This window comes from Polyodon spathula, chromosome 3 (assembly GCF_017654505.1).
Source record: "Polyodon spathula isolate WHYD16114869_AA chromosome 3, ASM1765450v1, whole genome shotgun sequence".
Lineage (NCBI taxonomy): Eukaryota > Metazoa > Chordata > Actinopteri > Acipenseriformes > Polyodontidae > Polyodon > Polyodon spathula.
In genome coordinates this window covers 91,151,748-91,172,929 of record NC_054536.1, presented here as the reverse complement: position 1 = coordinate 91,172,929, position 21,182 = coordinate 91,151,748, and the positions used below count along the sequence as shown (strand labels likewise).

Here is a 21,182-nt window from a genome sequence, read left to right as displayed (position 1 = left end):
AAATCATTCATAAAACTTTATAATTGCAGGAACACATTAAAACTAAGGGATGCAGTGTGTTTTGATTTCTTAGTACTTTTATATTTTTATAATTTTAATAACCTCTGTGACCACTAGGAGGCTGGGGCACAAAGAGTTCATTCCTGCAATTCCATAATCCATAAAAGAGCATATAGGGCCTAACAGAATAGAATTTACATTTAAGAGTAAGGAGGGACAAGCTACATAGGGTGTTGCTAGTGAGCAGGGAATGAAGACCAAATCTTCCACCTAGTGTTTCTGTGTTGGTTGTAAATGGATTTATTATGAATGCATTTTATTGGATTAACAGTTTTAATGGCAATACATATTCAGTCATTGGCATTAATTCCTTTATTGTGTCCCAATAAAGAATAATACATTTTTCTTTTCTCATCATTCTTTCAAGAAAACCTGAAGATCCTGTTGTGTCTTTGGATTCAAAGCATTGTGCTTGAGAGATGGGATTGTGCACACTCCCTGTAATAAGAAGCGTGTCTCTTGCACCGTGCGAACAGGTCGGCGCCTGCCAAGGGTTAGAAATCACATCACCCCAGTCAGCCAATCAGAGCAAGCCATTGCATGTGTCCGATAATGTTAGAAGCATAACAGTTTCTCTACAAAAAACAGTTGAAGCACTGCAAAACCAACAGACTCCACTGTGCACTGAGAAAACAGAAAGCCACCTGTTGAACTGGAGGAGAGACTTGGCAGATTCTTTCAGTTCTTAAACTGCAGAGCTTTGTAACCTGGTTCAGTTGAATTAAATACAATTAATTAAATTCTTAATATGAGATACTTAACTATAAGAACATGTAATATCTGTCACATTTCATTTTTCACTAGCTACCGATGCCATTGTGTGTGTCACAACTGCCATACCGTTTAAGATGCAGGATATATTCCCCTTTAGTTCAGATCACTTATGAATTACTTCCATAGCATAGACTACAGTCCAAAATGTACAGCTAAACAGCAATTGTAATGCTTGATATGGTCACCACATACCAGACTCCTTTGTTAGACTGAGTTGCTTGGGGATTTCAATCCTTATACCAGTGGCATTTATGAAGGGTACATTGCAGTGTTTTTCTGTGAAAGTTACAATATGTATCGCACCTTCACAAGCCCATTCTTGGATCACCTGATGACAAGTGTGAAGAGAGATCTTCTGTTCTTTGAGACAATTAAAGTTGCCGTTCCAAGAACCACCACAAGGATTCATTGGTGGACCTTTAAATGTCAGTTACCTACAGTACATAAGAACACAAGAAAGTTTACAAACGAGAGGAGGCCATTCGGCCCATCTTGCTGGTTTGGTTGTTAGTAGCTTATTGATCCCAGAGTCTCATCAAGCAGCTTCTTGAAGGATCCCAGGGTGTCAGCTTCAACAACATTACTGGGGAGTTGATTCCAGACCCTCATGATTCTCTGTGTAAAAAAGTGCCTCCTATTTTCTGTTCTGAATGCCCCTTTGTCTAATCTCCATTTGTGACCCCTGGTCCTTGTTTCTTTTTTCAGGTCGAAAAAGTCCCCTGGGTCGACTTTGTCAACACCTTTTAGAATTTTGAATGCTTGACTTAGGTCGCTGCGTAGTCTTCTTTGTTCAAGACTGAACAGATTCAATTCTTTTAGCCTGTTAAACCCAGAATAATTCTGGTCGCTCTTCTTTGCACTCTTTCTAGAGCAGCAATATATTTTTTATAGCGAGGTGACCAGAACTGAACACAATATTCAAGATGAGGTCTTACTAATGCATTGTACAGGAACTAAATACAGTGTATACTGTAGAATGTAAGACAGCATGCCGCTTTTTAAGCCAATGCATTGCAGCACTTTCCACTGACATCATATTCCATAAATGTATGTTGGAATGTTATACAGACATTGTGTTTTAGTTTATTAAGGTGGTTTCTGTGTGAACCTACTGTACGTTTAGTAACATGAAAAAATGAGCTGAAGTTAAAGCAGTAGTGTTGCAGTATTATTGCTATCCAGTAGTGTAGTCCTAAATCCAAAAGTACCAGAACGCCAACAAAATATAGATTACAAATCCCTGTTTTATTTGTTCATTGAGCTTGAGGTAGCATTTAATAGGTAATCCATGTGTCTTCCCTAGTCAGTGCTGCCAGACTGCCAGTTTTCCAGCCAAATTTGACCTGTTTATAAAGCATCTTTTGGGTAAATACTGTCTTTGGTGTTTTTTTTTTCATCGTGCATGTTCTTTTTCTATTCCTTTCTATTATGAGGTCATCGCCACAGAACTTAAGTTCAATCACGTTTGATCTCTCATCAGATAATAACATAAACCGGTTCTGGTTCTGTAAAATTGTGAGAAAAAAACAAGCAAAGCAGATAAATAAATACATAATTTATAACATTACTGTTTTTTTTTGTTTAGGTTTACATGTGTAGCACTTATTTATGTTTTTGTAATATATATTAAATCTTAAATATAAGTGTGGTTTTTGGCTGCTTTAAAAAACACAATTTAGCTACTTCATCATCTGCATTTTTACAAAAAAAATATTGTTAACCCTATTAAACTTTAGTACTGTAGTTTGTAATAGAAGTTCCTAAAGTTCTCTTCGTTGCATCACAAGGACGACTGACTGAATCGTACAATTGTGTAGGAATCAGGAGATGTGTGTGACTTGACTCTGCAAACATTTAAAACATGTGCTGGTGTTACATAGAATTTGGTGCCCCATGGAAATCAGTTTCCCCTTTTTATTGTACTACATGCAAACAGGTGGTCTGACGATTTGTCTTCCGCACTTTCTCCAAGGTCTGTTTTGGCTGAATCCTGAAGTGAACACTTTTCTCTAAAGTTAAGGTTAGGTTAAGGGTCAGGGTTAGTCTATATTCGCCTGATTATGAGACAATTGTTTTTTTCTAGACGAAACACAGTAAATTACTGGCGGGAAACTGATTTCCATGGGGGAACAGAATTGTTCGTAACACCGGTTATCATAGACTGAGACTTCACTTCGTGTACCATCGATAGTGGCACGTATGGAATCTGGTTTCTAATGCCTAGCCAATGGCATGGTACAGAAGCACTATTTTTATTTCCACACAGAAAAGAGATCACTCCATCGGTGCGCATACATCAAAATTATTAAGTTGAGTCTTAAGTTAACTTTTATGTCAAAATTCTCCCTTTTGAAAAAAGTAGGCCTACTATTTGAAATACAGGTTAGTCTTTATAATGTAATCCTCTGTTTTCCGAAGTTATGGATGATCTTGTATGGGGATGCAGCTTTAAAAATGTGTAGGTAGCACAATTCCATTCAGTCATACCCATCTTATATCAGTGATTAATAAACTAAACCACAATCTAACATTTCAACCAGTAGAGGCACCTTAGGAGGCATGGGAGGCAAAGCCTCCTCAAAAGTTCAAAGTGAAAGCTATTTTCGAGTTTTATGTAAATCATTTTTTTTTTTTTTTTTTTTGGGGGGGGGGGGGGGGGGGGGGGGGGGGGCATTCGTTTTTGATATACTGTATACATTTTTAAATTCTGTTTTCAGTTACTTTCCAAAATGCTTGAGCGTTTTTTTTTTTGTCAAAATATGTACGCTATAGTAACTTGACAGTAATTGCACACTTAAGTTGTACCTTCTTTCCTTTGCCACCTTCCACAGAGAAATCTGTATTGTTTTTGTGTGCAGGCATTTTTTACATTTCGCCACAATCCTGTTTTAAATCCTCTGTATCTTAACTGTAATACAGCTTTAAATCCCACTAACAAGACTCCATTCCTGATTGTAATCTTGTTTTAAATCTCGCAAGCAGAATCTCCAATAGAAATGTAGGAATGTGCTGTCACTCAGTAGCTGGGGCGGGTTTAAAGTATTCAGAACGAATCAGTGATAGATACAAGTCAGGAAGGCAGGACATTGCCCAGCAGCAATGGGAAATGTATTATTATTATTTTTGTAGTAGGTTATATTTTTTAATGGGAAAAGGGTAAGTCATTGTGAATTGATTACCCATTTCCACAATTTTTCTGGTGTTTATTGGCTGTCCACTGATTTCGTTTTTTTTGTATCGGGGGTGTTTTATCGGTTAAAACCGAAAATTATAAACCGTAATTATAACATAACATTCATTAAAACAAAAACAAAAATAATGTCTAAAATGCAAGAAAAAAATAACATTTTTACATAAACCCTAGATTCAACATTCATATAGCAACAGCAGCAGTTCTGGCTCCTCAGAGGAGGCAAGGCCCCTGTGGTGGTGTGCAACAATAATAGCCCAAATCCTGGAGTTCAGTACGACACAAGTGTTTACAGTACTGCCGCGCAGTCTCTTACCATCTTTTCCTTGCCCGTCCAGGTTTCAGTTTCGCTCCTCGTCCACTCTCGAAAACACCCTTGTCTGCGTGTCCCTGGTAGCATTAGTCCTCCTTGGAAAGCCAATCAGCAATTGTAAAAACATCTTCTTCTTCTTCTTCTTCTTCTTCTTCTTCTTCTTCTTCTTCTTCTTCTTCTTCTTCTTCTTCTTCTTCTTCTTCTTCTTCTTTTCAGGGGTTGTTGGCACACGACTTTTAAATGGAGATGATGATCGCCCTCTAAACCTTTTATATATATATATATATATATATATATTGTAATATACAGGTGATTAGAAAGTTTACTCCATCAACCTGAAATCCCCTACAAAATAATACATTATTTTATACTGTACGTTACTAACAAAGAGCTAAAAACTAAAATAATTGTCAGAGAATTGTTTTATTATTGTTAAAATGCATCTTGTTGGCCATTTCTGAGTCAACATAAACGCTTCAATTTCAGTATCTACCAAATGATATTTATAATGCCCATTTTTTGCCTGCATGCAGTAGCTTACACTTTTCTCTATTAAATGTCATTTGCCATGTGCCTGTCCAGTTCTGAATCGGCCCAGATTTGTTTATTTTAAGAGCTCCTAGTCCCTTTAACACTTCTGCCTCGGTTATGCTAAAGTTATTTATATTTAAAGTTTGGAATATTTTAATTCTTAATATTTTATTTTAGGTAAGTGTTGCCAAATTAACTTTAGTTGCTGTTTCTGAAATTCAAATAATATTCAAACTTTGCTTGAAAGTAATGTTAAAGTTTTAATTTGCGCACTGTACACTGTGCTCAATATATGTATAAGACTTTATTTTATAAATTCAGTGTATTGAGAATGTTTATCTGAAGTTTAGAGTAATTTAAAGAAAGTACAGTTCGCAATCAATCTGATTATATTATTGTGGTTGTTTAGTAAGGCCATGTACTCTCCAGTAAATAATGATAGCTAACGCCTAGGACACACTTGAGCGGCACACGTAATAGCGCTGTATCTGTAAATATACATTGTATAGGAGCTGCTATTATTAAGGAAAAAAGGGATCGCAGTCTTCGCAATTGTTTACACAATAATCAGTCTGCTGGAAACTTGGCGTGTATATCTGATAAATGATACAGGATGTCCCGTAGCTGGATTCATGCAGGGCGCAGGCGGTTAGTGTTTGTTTTGGATCATTCAATGGATCCATAACCAATGTCCTTGAAATTCTTCTGTTTATACTCAAACAGCTCGGGATGCTGATAAACTTCAGCTGTCAGCTGCTCCTCCATGTTGATGGATATTTGACTTCATCAAGACGTGACGTGTCCCACACCATAAACCTGATTGGCTAGACCCAAATTTGTCTCTGTGGGAAAATGTTTGAGCAGCAAAGGGATATTTTGCTGTTCTAAAATTCTTTCGCTGCGGCACTGTTCTGCAATGTCATTTTTCCATCAATATGTGTTAACTCTAATTGAAATAAAAGGTGAGTGATATGTGCAGCATTTTGCTGCTCCCTGCTGGCAGTGCCACGCCACTCATGTGTGTCTGAGGCTTAAGGGTGTTTGAGCACTGCGGTAAACCACCATATCATTTGTGTTTAGATTCATTTTACAGTCTCTGCATAGATCCAAAAGCCATTTGTAAAGATGCTTATCAGATACTGTATGCACTGAACTTGTTTTTATAGACATATATGAAAATGTTTGCTGATCTATATCATTCTTTGCAGCCACTGTTAATTGAACTGCATGCCCCTAAGTGGGTCTGGCGCTTAGATTTTGATAGTCATTGACACTTGCAAATCTAAAATATGGAATAGTAAAGCCCTGTGTGAAACTTAGAAACTCAATCCACTGCTTGTATACAAACCTAAAAATGTAAGCATGCTCAAGCATGTTAGACAGGCTTCACTGAAGATACTCAGAGTGCTTTGAGGTTTCTGGCTCTGCAAGTCCAAGCTTATAACATAAACAAAAATCCATTCAACCCAATATTGCAAATTTGCATTTATTGAATACTTCAGTACTGTTACTGTTCTGTTGAACTAGAAGACTTACCACTAACAATTACCAGATTACAAAGCATGATTTATTACTGTGGTTTACATGTACAGTATCCGTGGTAAAATGCTTGCAAGAAATGGTAAAGAGCTAAGAAACATGGCAAAACCAAGGTAAACTAAATGTCCATAGAGAAAGTATGAGAAACTAAACATTCCAACAACAATAATAATAATAATAATAATAATAATAGTAATAATAATAATAATAATAATAATAATAATAATAATACAGTTTATTTATACAGTGCTTTTCTCAGGCCGAAAGCACTGTACAAGAACAGCAATATAAACATACAACATACAAAGGTACAGATAAAATATCTGTTCTAAAACAAATCAAAAGTTTAAATAAATCAGCAAAAGCTATCTTAAAAAGGTGTGTCTTTAAGCGAGATTTAAAAATATCCAGAGACTCAGAATCTCGAATAGATCTGGGCAGCGTGTTCCATAGTCTTGGGGCAGCACTACAAAAAGCTTGGTCTCCCATAATACGGAACCTAGTCCTAGGTTGTATAAGACATCCAGCATCCATGGATCTTAAATTGCATGCTGGAATGTACTCTTGCAATAGAGTCCTCAAATAAACAGGGGCAGCGCTATTTAAGACCTTATAGGTAAGGAGCAGAATTTTGTAGTCAACCCGATACCTCACAGGGAGCCAGTGCAGTTTATTCAGTGCAGGTATTATGTGCTCACAAGAAGAGGTATGAGTTAAAACCCGGGCTGCAGAATTCTGCACATACTTAGTACTTTAGTACTTTAATAGAAACCCCAGTCAAAAGAACATTGCAGTAGTCCAGTCTTGAGGAGATGAATGCATGGACCGCTGCTTTTCCTACTCCCAGCACATCTCCAACTTCTTGAGCAACATACAAAGAATCCGACCCTTCCTCACCAACTACTCCATGCAACTCCTCGTTTAGGCCCTGGTACTCTCCCGCCTAGATTACTGCAATTCCCTCCTGGCTGGTCTCCCTGCACCCGCCACCTGTCCTCTCCAGCTCATCCAGAACTCTGCAGCTCACCTGGTGTTCTCTCTGGCTCACTTCTCCCATGCTACTCCACTGCTCCGCTCACTCCACTGGCTCCCAATCACCACTCGCATCCAGTTCAAGACTCTTGTACTCGTCTACCGATGTCTTGACCAGACTGCACCCAGCTACCCTCATCTCTCACTACACCCCCACCCAACCTCTCTGCTCCACCAGCACTAGAAGACTGGCTGTACCTCCTCTACGCTCACCTGCCTCCAGAAACCGCTCCTTCTGCACCCTGACCCCGCAGTGTTGGAACAATCTTCCTACGGATGTCAGGACTGCCCAGTCCCTGACCACCTTCTGGCGCCTCCTTAAGACACATCTCTTCAGACAACACCTGTAAAACTCAACTCTTCTCTTCTGAACAAGCTATCACTCTGCCTTTAATGCACTTTAACTTGCAATTATCTGCTCCCTATTTTACTGTGTTTAATCCTGCACTTAACCCAATCTGTAGTATTTTGTATTTCACCTGCACTCATATCTAACCCTGATGTAACTATCAACACTGTTATCTGCTCTTGAACTGCCCCGATATCAAATCGTACTGTGTTTTATATTTGCTCTTATTAGGACTGAAGTCATCGCATTTTGTATCTTGCTCTTAATTGCACTGTAATTCTTGACATGTATTTTATTTTATATACAACTGTAAGTTGCCCTGGGTTAATAAATAATAATAATAATAATAATAATAATAATAATAATAATGAATTAATTTCTCAGCTGAAGATGAGGACAAAAATCTTAACCAGGCAATGCTATGCAGATGAAAGAATGGCACTTTAGTTATATTTCTAACATGAGCTACAAACGATAAGGTGGAATCAAAAATGATACCCAGGTTTCGCATTTGAGGTGCAGCTATAATATTAGTGCCTTCCACAGCCAAACTAAAATCAATGACCTTGTGCAGCAGTTGTTAGGAGCCAAGTAGCAAAACCTCATTCTTGTCACAATTTAACTTTAAGAAATGAAGTAGCATCCAGTACTTGATACAGACAGACAACTGAGTAGAGGAGTGTTAGCCACATCAATGTTGGGTTTAGTGTGTAGGTAGGTCTGGGTGTCGTCGGCATTAAAATTACTGCCAAAACCGTGACGTCAAATAATTTGGACAAATGACCATATCAAAGCTGTTCCTGACCAAGCAGAAAAGATTTCTATGAAGGGGCTGATGATAACAAGTGTCAATCGGATGAAGAATTATTATAAGAGTAATCATTTATAAAAAACAGCATAAAAGTGACACCGTCTGTCTTTCACATACCTCACTCTTTGAGGTTAAATTGGATGTTGGAGCTGGATTCCAAATTAGGGAGAACAATTGGGTACACCAGATAAAAACAATAATAAAAATAAATAAATAGTAAATATAGATGAACAGTAATTGTAAAGCTGAGTCACAGTATGCCAGTGCACCAATCAGGAAAGGATTTATTATACAACATCCAAGTTACAACAGAGTGTTCTTTTCCTTTTTATAATTCTGGCTGTTCATCTCTTTAATCCCACAGATCAGATCTAAATAATTTATAAGGAGTTTATTGTAATGATCTAAATACCCCCACTCTTTACAAAATGGAATTGGAAGCTGTTTCACCAGGCATGTGTCCCATTTATAGACACAATCACAATCAAGATACCTACAGTATTTTAGGAGTCAATTCCTAAATCCTCTGCATGTAAACAACTTTTTGAGCTGGTATTGGGTTGGAGTTTAAGCAGATATAATTGATAATGAGCAGTAGGGTCTCAAGCATCAGTGCCTATGAACCAGCCTGAATTTGGTACGTACAGTAAAATGCTGCATATTTGTTTTGAGATACAAAAGAATCAATTCCTTGTGCATTTACACTCCTCAGGATGCGATGAGTGAAGCAGAAAAGGATATAAAAAGGGATTTTAAGTGAGAAGAATACATTAGAGAAGACCACTGTGATATTTCAGATCCATAGCAAGTCTTTATTTTAGACTCAGGGTTTCCACTAGAACCAGAAGAAGACTGCATTCATTCATATAACAGTAGTGTTCACCCTGTATCTGTACCAGAAGTTGCTAGCAAGTCATTTTCCCTCTGGTTTGCCAATCTTAATAGGAGGTGGTTGCAGTGTAACATGATGTAGTACAGGAGTTGTTCTGCTAGTCACATACCTTCTGATTTAAATAAAGGGCTCATATCATCACATTGTGATGGTTCTGCATTAGCAGCAGCTATTTATAAGTATATGACTAGCTCATTTAGATGGATCCATATAATTAGCATAGATTTGGGAGTGCTGAAAGCAAAAAAGTCAACTGACTCTAAGAAGGGGGGCCTTTAACAGTGATTCCCAACTAGGGGCTCCTATAATGTCATAATGCACAGGTGGTGCTTTATATATTGTTGTGAAGATTATTGCACTCATAAAAACCTTTCCTGAACTGCAATAAATCTTATGGGCCATTTGGGCATTGCTGACTGATTACTTCTGATAGCAGAACAGATGTATAAATAGCGACTACTCCATTGTGTCGTCAGGCAGAGCTGTTTGTTGATATTCTGGGCATTGTTACAGAGTAGCAGTTTGGGTGAGTAGAACCTCTGATTTAAAATGGCAGGAGAAGAAAATAGACATTCTGGTCTTAAAAAAAACTCTACTATATATAATTTAATTGTTCTACTCCTTTTAGAAAAAAATTGTCAATGGTCAAACATTTAACAAAAATACAGCAACATGCCAACTTATTTATTGTGTTTCGTGGTTTCTAGCAATTTCTGAATGTGATAATGCAGTACATTTTTTTAAAATGTTTCTAAATATTTGAAGCTTCCAGAGAGATTCAGGGAACACAGTCCTGTCAGAAACTGTGGCTCCATTGTTCAATAACAAATGACAGGGTATTTTAAGGATTGGTTGTTGTGTTCGCATTGGTTCATAAAAAAGAACATTTCAGTAGTAAATTGACAAATCACACTTGTAGATGCCAGGAGGCAATGAGGGGCTGTGTGGCAGGGTGCCCCGCCCCTGTGCACATTTTGGGTTTTATGTTGACTGTTATATGTATTATTGTTGTGCGCAGAGCGTGGGTTATGTATAGGCTTGCTACTTTTCGATATTCGTCGGTAAAACTTGTTAAACGTCGAATTCCCAAAAAGTGTGATTTCGACTGAAATACATTTATATACGATAAATGTTGGTAAAACCACTCTCTCATTTTTATTTTCTTACCAAAAATAATCATTTAGAAATCATCTCTAGTTTGTGTAGTTTTTATACTTGCTGTGTGACCCGTCTCCGTTCTGACAGATCTCGTTGACCGAAGCAGTGCTAGAATGCTCTCATTCAAAGCGCCTACTTTGAAATTAGCTGGTTAAGTTGTATGTAAGCTTTTGCTTTAGGTATACAGTGGCAAATGCACAACCACTTCACATACAGATTAAAATGGGTATTTGTATGGGGGGCATGGGAAGTGCACAATTAGTCCACTGTGCCGAGATTCAAGTGAATGCTTGATTAGCAATCGAGTCTCGGCACAGCTGTATAAAATAATTTCACACACACGGGGTTGGGTGTACAGTGAGGAGGTACGGGAGAGAGAAAGGAGAAATAAATTATAAAAGAAACCAATTACTACACTTGCTGGAAGCACCAGCACAGTACTTGTTGTTTGTTACTGTTTTGTTAGTCTATTTGTTTTGGCCACTGCACTGTTTTGTTTGTTCTGTGTTTGTTTAACATTTTTATTTTTTAATTTACAATAAACTCACACAACAGCGCATTTACTAAACAGACAGTGTCCATTCAGTTCCTGGCCTGACATCAGCACACAGGGTGTAGTTTATTTTTTTTCAAGAAGTGTTTTTTTTTTTTTTTTTTTAATAAAAATGGAAAGACTAGAGGACCAGTGTTGCCCATGGTAGTTAATGCCCTGTGGCAGAGGGATGGGGACAGATGGAGGGCCTGGCAGTGAGGACACTGCTCAAGATCACTGGAGGAGGTTGTGAAGTTGGTCCTCTGCTACCTAGAGGCAGACATGAAAAGAACAACATCCCAGGTTCCAGTGTCTCCAGCATGAGAGGGAGAAGCCCTGCTGTCTCAAGCACGAGAGGGAGTAACGAAAGGGAGGAGCATTGCCTACCCCAGCAAGCGAGGGAGAGCTGCGAGGGAGACTACCCTCTGCTCCCACCTGCACCACCAGGAGACTACATGCAGTTCCTACCGCCACCACCTGGGGTTCCCTATCCCTCCCCGCCTGGGGTTCCCTATCCCTCACTGCCTGGGGTTGCTTGTCCCTCACCGCCTGGGGTTCCCTATCCCTCACGGCCTGGGGTTGCCTGTCCCTCACCGCCTGGGTTTGCCTGTCCCGCATCGCCTGGGGTTCCCTATCCGTCATGGCCTGGGGTTGCCTGTCCCTCACCACCTGGGTTTGCCTGTCCCTCACCGCCTGGGGTTGCCTGTCCCGCGCCGCCCGAGGTCGCCTGCCCCTCTTCGCCTGGGGTTGCCTGCCCCTCATCGCCTGGGGTTGCCTGTCCCTCACCGCCTGGGGTTGCCTGCCCCTCACCGTCTGGGATTGCCTGTCCCGCGCCGCCCGAGGTCGCCTGCCCCTCTTCGCCTGGGGTTGCTTGCCCCTCATCGCCTGTGGTTGCCTGTCCCTCACCGCCTGGGGTTGCCTGCCCCTCACCATCTGGGATTGCCTGTCCCGCACAGCCTGGGGTTGCCTGGCCCTCACCACCTGGGGTTGCCTGCCCCTCACCGTCTGGGGTTGCCTGTGCGCTATTGCCCAGGGATGCCTGTCCTGGAGGTCATTTGCTGTTGACCTCCGGGAATTTGCTGGGGCTGGAGGAGCCAGCCTAGGCACTGTTAATGACTGTGCTGAGAGCATTTCCGCTGTTAGCTAGGAGGCTGACAGCATTTCCGGTGTCAGCTGGGAAGAAGACAGGATTTTCCGGCCATGGGCCCCTTAAAGCCTCTGTTCTTGGCCTGGGACTTTGAGTGGAAATTCTGGGACTTTATTTTGGCACAGGGAAAAGCACAACCACTTCACATGTAGATTAAAATGGGTATTTATATGGGGGCAAGTAAAGTGCACAATTAGTCCACGTGCAGCCTGTACAGAGATTCAATTGAATGATTGATTAGCAATCGAGTCTCGGCACAGCTGTATAAAATAATGTATAAAATGTTTCACACACATGGGGTTGGGTGTAGAGTGAGGAGGAATGGGAGAGAGAGAGGAAAAATAAATTATAAAACAAACCAACACCAGCACGGTACTTGTTGTTTGTTAATGTTTTGTTTGTCTCTTTGTTTTGGCCACTGCACCGTTTTGTTAAACATTTTTGTTTGTTAATTTACAATAAACCACCGTGTTTACTAAACAGATCGTGTCCATTCATTTCCTGGTCTGACATCACCACATGAGCTATCGTGTCACAGGCTGGCTGTTTAACAGTTAGATGATGTCACTGATTTCTAGACCTATAAGGAACCGACCTGTATCTTGTGAACACCACTGATGAAGACCATGTCGTAATTCATGAAAATATATGGACAAAAGTAAACCAAAACCCTTTTGAAAATAATGATGGGAATATACCATTTATTTTCATCACATTTGGTATTTTGAGCCATCACCAGCATAGATCAGTCTAAATGAAACACATTTGCTATATTGTGAGTTCTCATCAGAGGTGAAAGTAAGCCGGTACGGCTCATTACTGCATACCGGCGAAACATTTTGTCAAGGTAGTTTTATATTTCGACTTAACAAAACGATTGTTTAGGCTATATCATTTTTTCTTTTTGTTTTAAGTCCTTTCCCTCCTCCCGGCTTATTCTTGGTTGTCCAGTTGCTATTGATGTTTAAACAAAAGAACTCAAAGTCACTCAGGTCCCATTCACGTGACTTATGATGACTGTGGAAGGGGTGTGGGTAATTCACTGACCAGGAGACAGACAGGTGTATTTGGAAACACCACACAGGTGCCCAGTTTTATTTTAGACCGGTTCTTATTTTTCTCCGGCAGAGGGCACTGTTGACCATGGGCTGCCTATCAACGATGATAGACAGCACCACGGAAATACCACAGTTGGTACACGAACAGCAAGTGCACTCGCAGGTGCTCAAAGAAATAATAATGAAAACAGAAGGCGAAAAGAACAAGGGAAAATAAAACAGTAATAAAACTACAAATAAAAGGTGCTGCACTCGGCAGCGTTATCCCGGTCGCCGCTACCCGCACGACCCGGATCACCGTCCTATTCTGTCGGCTATCTAGCCTGCTCTTTTACAATACGCCGGGGTCTGCCCAAGGGTTCCCCGCTCTCTCTTTCTCGCTGTGAATTTTTCTTTTCTCCCGGCTGATTCCCGGTCCTGAATCAAAGCTTCCGCACTCTTGGTGCGTCTAAGTGGGCAGACCTGAGGAAACAGCAGAGCGTTATTTTATAGGACCAACAATCACCCAAGACCCGCCTCCCAGCCATTCAGAGAGGGGGAAAGTCCACACACCCACTTCCCCCCTCCCCGTGTCACTGCCATGACTCACAGGCGGTTGTTGGGCGACTGCCGCCCTCTTCCTGCAGCCCGTGAACACGCCAGCAGAGTCAGTACAGATCTCTCCCTGTTACAATGACATAGCGTTGAATAATCACCATGGTAACCGTCTTGCCCGAGCAATGCTGACTGTGAAAGGGGGTTCCACATACTTGTCAACATTGAGTCCAAAAGAAGGCCACTTTTGTAAACTGAAATTTTCTAAGACAAAAGCATACAACTATTCCACTATAAGGTACTACTATTATTGGTAGAATGGTAGACTGTGATACGCTGATTCTTTTTATTGCTTTTAAAAAGGAAAAAAATATCAAACAGAAAAACAACCATGAGATGCTTCACAATCAAAACAAACATTTTGTAAACATTTTGCGCATAGTTTAGTTCATATTCTGAGGCAACAGGTAGAGCAAAAACAGCCTACGTTTTTTATCCCGGAAACAGTACAATTGTTTAAATCTGGCTGTTTGCACATTTAACATGTTCTGAGATGACAATATAAAGACAATAATGAGTTGTTATCATCTGCAATATGTACACCCGAGATGTTTAATTCTTTAATTATTATTATGTTAAGTACAGCTTTATACAGTACCGGTAAGAATTTAAAGTTACTTTCACCTCTGGTTCTCATATAAGTCTTATCTCTCAATACATCTGGTACACCAGAGTGTAACCATTGACCAGGAACACTAGTGGATGTACGACATACATTAGTAAGAACTACATCTGTGGCATTTCTTAAATCCACAGGGCACAGAATGATTATGCTGTGTTACTATAGCATCAATATAGCTCTGTCAATATAGCATCATCTTTTTGGCATTTTGAGCCAGCATCTCTGTAAATTAAATGCAAGTGCCATATCATAGCCAGGACTCATATATAAAAGATCAAGCTCTGTAGTCCTTAAACATTTCCTAGAATAAAAAGGACTGTAGATTTTGCATTGTTCCAAAAACATAATGAACTGTCTTGCATAGATCTATAACCTTTCAGTCACAGGCCTCTCATAAGAAAGACTGCTGGTGTGACCACCAAGTCATTAGATTCCTTCCCAGCCTTCAGATGTAAATCGATGAATAAATAATGAAATACTTACTTTTGTCAATTTCATAGCAAAACCTGTCAAATTTGTAAGGTACAGCATGTTATTTTTTATCATGTGCTGGTATCATAAATTGAACACGCTGATGTAGCTCAGATTATGTCTGCCTGTATCAATCTTTATATTCTAACAAGAGACAACGCAAATCATTGCATATCCACCATCAAGTGCTTTATTTACCATATCATAGTTGCAAAGATATTTAACATTTGTACAAATGCAAAATAATGATTATTTCTTCTTCAAGCCATAAAGAAAAATGTATAAATTGTACATAGTTAAACAGACATTTCATGAACTTGTCATCCATATTCAACAATACACATGCTCATAAAGCAAACAAAAAAAGAAGCATAGCGTAAAACAGTATTAAGTGCTGCGCCAAAAAGTTATTTACAAATATGTACCAAACATTCACGCCTTCCAAAAAGAAAGGTGCTTGAGTTACATGTACAAGATTACAAAATTATGAAATTCTATACAATATTATATTTATATGTAGGCAATATCCAACAAAGCATGAGACACCACCTCTTCGTTGTAGCCCTGTTGCTTTTGAACAGTCAAGAGAGTTTATTCCACAAGGAGCCCCACTGCTACCAGCTGAAACAGCTGCAACACATCTGGAAGAAACTTGAAAATGGTGGAAAATAACCCATTACAGCAAATCAGAGAGAAATCAAACTCCAGGGTTACAAAAAAGTACTGATGCAACCATATATCCAATCCTTGCTTTGGTTACTGCTTCAAAATACTTTTTTTTTTTTTTTTTTACCATATATATTTTATTTATGTTTAATAGCATTTCCAGTTTAAAAAGTTATACCCACGAAATATCTTAAACATGGCACATTGTTACAGTTCTTCTTGAGATGACTGGGGTTATCGGTAGACATTGGAACAAGAGTTAACTTTACAGGCACAGCAAACATCTTTCCAGTGCTAAAACCAGGAGTTTAAAGAAAAACAAAAAAAAAAGATACTTAAGAAAAACGAAATTGTTATTTTTCCATACACTATTATCATACACACATCAGGTACATGTCACATGATTTTGTGAAGGCGGAAATTAATCTTAGACATGTCATTGGTGTTAATCACATAATACTGGATTTAAAACTTTAGCTGACGACAGAGAGTAAAGCAGCTAGTGAATAAGCTCAGGGGATACTTTTTTGGAACACCAGTCGCTCAGAACACACACTGTTTTTAGAACCGATTTATTGTCCATTCCAGAACCATGGCATTTAGGCAGTTGCTTATGAAAGGAAACACTTATAGTAGGTAGTACTGTTTTACAACCTTTTGCCCTTTAAGCAAAGAAGTTAAGACAACATCATGATAACACTCTATATATATTATATATATATATATATATTATATATATATATATATATATATATATATATACTCCACCACAGAGATTAGCTGGTGTAGTAACAGAAGACAGAACATATGGCCATAGTTACCTCTGCATTCACAGAAGACAAAAGTGCATTAAAAGCTACATCAAACTGTAAGAAAATGTATCTTAATATTATTGCCAAACTCTGTGTTAAAGGGTAATGTCATATTTTGTTTTAGAAACTGTTTACATTACATGTATAACATTAAGTATTAAAGCTGTGTTGAGTTATAGAGACCTTGTCTGCAGGTGGTGCAGGAAGATAAAAATCGCACTGACAATAAATATTCCCTTTGTCTAGAATTTAAATCATTTACAGAAATAAAACAATATTTGGAAATATTTCTTTTTAGTTTAAATCACATATTATAGAAAACAATAATAAGCAACAATTGACAATCCGTTATAATCTAATTGGACCATTCCAAGACTGAGTGTCCAACATTTGCTTACAAAATAAAATTAATAAAACAAATAAAGAAAAAGAAGAAGAAGAAGAAGAAGAAGAAGAAGAAGAAGAAGAAGAAGAAGAAGAAGAAGAAGAAGAAGAAGAAGAAGAAGAAGAAGAAGAAGAAGAAGAGCAATCATAATAATAATAATTACAATAACTGGTTGAATTTAGTTGAGTCCTGCACTTTCAAGGCTGCACAGTTCTGCTGTTGTCCTTCAAAACTTTGGACTTACTCATTAGCCAACAAGAGGGCCTTTTTACAGCAGTTTGCTTGGAAACAAGTAAGAGAATCAATTAAGAAACTCATTCCAAACAAAACAGCCTTACAAAAAGTTAAACTGATATTGATCTTTTCAGAAATAACATAACAAAACGAATTCAGTGGGTTTTGAAGGAACAGCAACGATTTGCTCCTGACAGTGCTTTCCACAAAAGATTCAAATTGGGTTATTGAAAATATCCAGCAGGTGGCACTAATGCATCTATACTGGATCCTTCACTCTAACCACTTCCTTTTTTGGTGAGAGAGAGAGAGAGAGAGAGAGAGAGAGAGAGAGAGAGAGAGAGAGAGAGAGAGAGAGAGAGAGAGAGAGAGAGGAGACGCCACCTATTGAAAAGAACATCTTACTGAAAATATTAAATAACATGTACCCACAGAGAGCGCTTCCAAAATAATGCAAACTAGTAGGCAGAACCAGATATCTGAGAAAACATTTTTGTATCTTAGTGTTTTACTAGCAGAGCACATCTAGTAGGAGTACCAGTAAACCATTATATATCTTTACAAACGTGCATCTGCATTTTAATTTGGTGTTACTTAGTGCAGGTTTACCGAATTAAAAGAAATAATCTCTTTGGATGTTGAAACAGATACAATATAAAAGAAAATTTAGATGTGTTAGACTTAGCTACATTTGATATGTTACTGCATTCCAGTTAAGTTTCTTTGTAAGTTATCAGCAAACAAAAAGGTTTGCCACTTTCAGATGCAAAATAGCTTTTGCCTTGTGAACAACATGAACTGCAGAAGTCTAAACAGAACGCATTAGAGTTTAACAATGAGGTGAACCAGCATTCATTATGTCTCATTATAAAATGCTTCTCTGTAAGAAGCTCCCTGCTTACAGCAAATAGCTGTTGAGTCTGTATTACAGATTGAATCTCATAAAAAAAGACTCAAACACTGATATAAAACTGTGGAGAAACACTGTTGTAAACTGCAACTGCAGGCGAATATCAGCAACACAATAGTGCTTGCCAGGAAAGGCACCAAATATTGAAAACATCAAGGAATGAGGAAGTCAGTGAGAAACCCCAATGTCTCCTTAAAACTATCCAGATAAAGAGGCAGGGCTGTGTTTGTAACATCTTTATCTTGTCATTTGTGTTTGAGCATGATAAGGAACTGGCCCCAACAAGAACCCAAATGAAACACATCTATAAAACAGGACAGACACAACCACGGACATCCTGACAGTTTGTTCTAAGGCTGCTTTCCTATTTGATGCAGCCCTTCTGAGAACACACTGAACATTGCTTTAAAACTTTCACCCACAGGAGACTGAACCCATCCACAAACACATTTTGAACTCTATTTCAATGTACTGTTGTTAAATCTAGTTTGATCTGTAAATGTCAGACACAACCCCGTTTTCCTTTGGAATGTGAATTATTATTATTATTATTATTATTATTATTATTATTATTATTATTATTATTATTATTTGTAGCATTACATTACTTTTAAACTTCAAAACAATAAATACATGACATCTATTTATATGTTTTTGGTCCTGGTAATACATAATGTTACAGAGCTTACTGACAGCTATTGAATATTTGGCTTCTGTACCATACAAGCTGACTGGCTGCAATATTAATAAAAACCCTCGTTGTTGTTCAGCTTTAGCAAAGGCGCACTAAAGATTAGACCTCACGCCGGATGCACTGTAAGAATGAATTAGTACTGACAGGGCACCTACTGCAGCTAATACCCCCGGAAAACATGCCTTCCTATGCTCACACACAGATATAACCTGGGGGCACACAACAAAGACGAATGATTGAAATGCAACAAACAGGAAATCCATTGTGGTTAGCTGTGCAGAGGTCTTTGAAACAATGTTTAAGCAGTAACATGCTTTGCATAGTTGGTCCTTAATATTATTATTTGTTTCAATATTAATATGTTTGGTTTATTTTCTATAATACAAAACATATCTTAAAACAAAATTGCTTTTTTCATAAAGCTTCAAAAAAAGTTTCCATGATCTGAGTAAATGGCTGTGTTGTATGTAGAGAATTGTTTGCTGCTGTATATAACTGTGTGGTCTATGAGGATGACAGCAAACACTACAGCATAGCACAAAGTAGGCTTGCAGGCACCGTGGTTGTAGACAGCAGTTAGACAATACAATCTGTATAGGTACAGAACTGGTTTGTGCTCTTGTTCCCTGGCTGCACTTTGTATGTCTCATCCAGACATCTGCATAACTAAAACTCACAGCTTCTGAGAGATGATCACGAGCTCCACATTAAGGGACATTAAACTAGCAATAAGCTTATCTGAGCTCTGGAACTTTCCTTTCTACTTGTAATGTAATCTAGAACTTAAACCCCCATGCCATACAAATCGGAGTAATACTAAGGAAACAGACTGACAATTTAAAAATACATTTCTATGGCTATATTTTAAGATTCAATAATTAACTGGATGATTCTATGACCTCTTCCACATATTCCAAACCCCTCCCTGAACCACATTATATCAATAAAATGCCATATCTCTAATGGTAAGCACAGGACATGCAATATTTTACATTTAAAGGTATAGCAGTAAAAAAAAAAAAAAATTAAGAACATCTAAAACGCATAGATTAGAAGTTAGAAGTTAAAATCCCTTTTTAGTGATGAGAAAAATTGAAAATATGACTGAGTATTTCCTGTTACCACAGTGATGAAAAAAAACATTTCTTCAAATAATAAAGCATGAGAAGTTGTGAAAGAGACATCCACCATAGCTTTGATGTGCTGCTGAAAATATGAACCGATCTAACACAGCACCTACAGTAGTAGTGAAACTACGTGTGAACTATGAGGTCAGACAAACGTATCACTTTAAACATTGTAACAAGCATGACCAATAACCGCTCCAACTCTCCAATAGACAATAATATCAGCAGCAGAATGTGTAAAATGTACAAGCATGATCTGAAATCTCAACTATCACCAAATTAAATGATCCAATGAAGTTTAACACCAAAGGAAGCCCACTCAATACAAATATGCAAACCTATACAGAAAAATACACTTTCTGGATACAACCAAAATGCTGGTAAAGTGTTGCAATGTTTAACACTGACCCAATAGCTTGCAGTAAAACAGGATGCCATGTTCGAATCGAAGCTGATAACTGGCTGCAAATATTACTACAATATTCCTTTTAAAATCCTTAGATCTGTACAAGAAAATCAAGAGGAAGACAAAGCATTTCGCAGATTAATATCATATACGTATTAATTGCATATTTCCCTTGTAACTATAAGTAGAAAACAAAACACCAACTTGAATTAAACTATAAAAAAACACATATAAATCTATTAAGAAGTTTGATTCCAGGCTTCAGAGTTTTTTTGTTTGTTTTTTTTTTTTTTAAAAAAAAAAAAAAAAAAAAAAAAGTCCTGAATGAAGTGATGGCATTTTTGCCATCCTTGCTTTTTGAAAGCAGTTTATGGCTTGCCAGGAGTTTTTTAAAGAATCGGGTTCATGTCTGTTCTGTGGTTGGCTAGCTGGTTTAGCGCAGAGTTGCCCACAGCTTCGCTGATGGCAGCAGTGGAGGTTGTGATGGTGTTGTGCTGAATGACTTGCTGCTGGGAGCACACTGGGGCTGGGCTTCCTGGCGGACTGCTCTCTGGACCTGGGGATGACAAAAACCAAATTAATCCAGTCTGCCTGGAACTAAAACAACCAGGTGTCAAACAGTCTAAACAAAATCTGCACTGTGTTAAAACTCTATAAAAACAAACCGGTGACAGCATTTGGGCTTGATTCTCAAACATTTTATTCAAAATCCTCATTTGCACAATGTTTTAAGAAATATCAAAATAAAACAGAAGTTTTATTTAGTGGCTTGTAAGTAGTTTGGAGGTTTTTTGTTTTTATAGTTTAGAATTGTTATGTTTTTTTTTTTTATGATAGAAATTAAAAACCTAGATTGATCAACTTTGAGGTGCATA

At 38.3% G+C, this 21,182-nt stretch overlaps 1 protein-coding gene across 2 annotated transcripts in view; it reads right to left on the bottom strand.

Annotated features, from left to right (window-relative positions):
- Positions 1-18,714: 18,714 nt before the first annotated feature.
- The window catches only part of LOC121313641 (cyclic AMP-responsive element-binding protein 5-like), a 117,443-nt gene continuing 114,975 nt past the window's right edge, over positions 18,715-21,182 (bottom strand). For both annotated transcript variants that reach the window (XM_041246379.1, XM_041246380.1), the window contains exon 11: positions 18,715-20,863. In XM_041246379.1, coding sequence (XP_041102313.1) covers positions 20,697-20,863 — 167 coding nt within the window. In that variant the 3' untranslated portion in view covers positions 18,715-20,696. The remainder of the gene's footprint in view (positions 20,864-21,182) is intronic.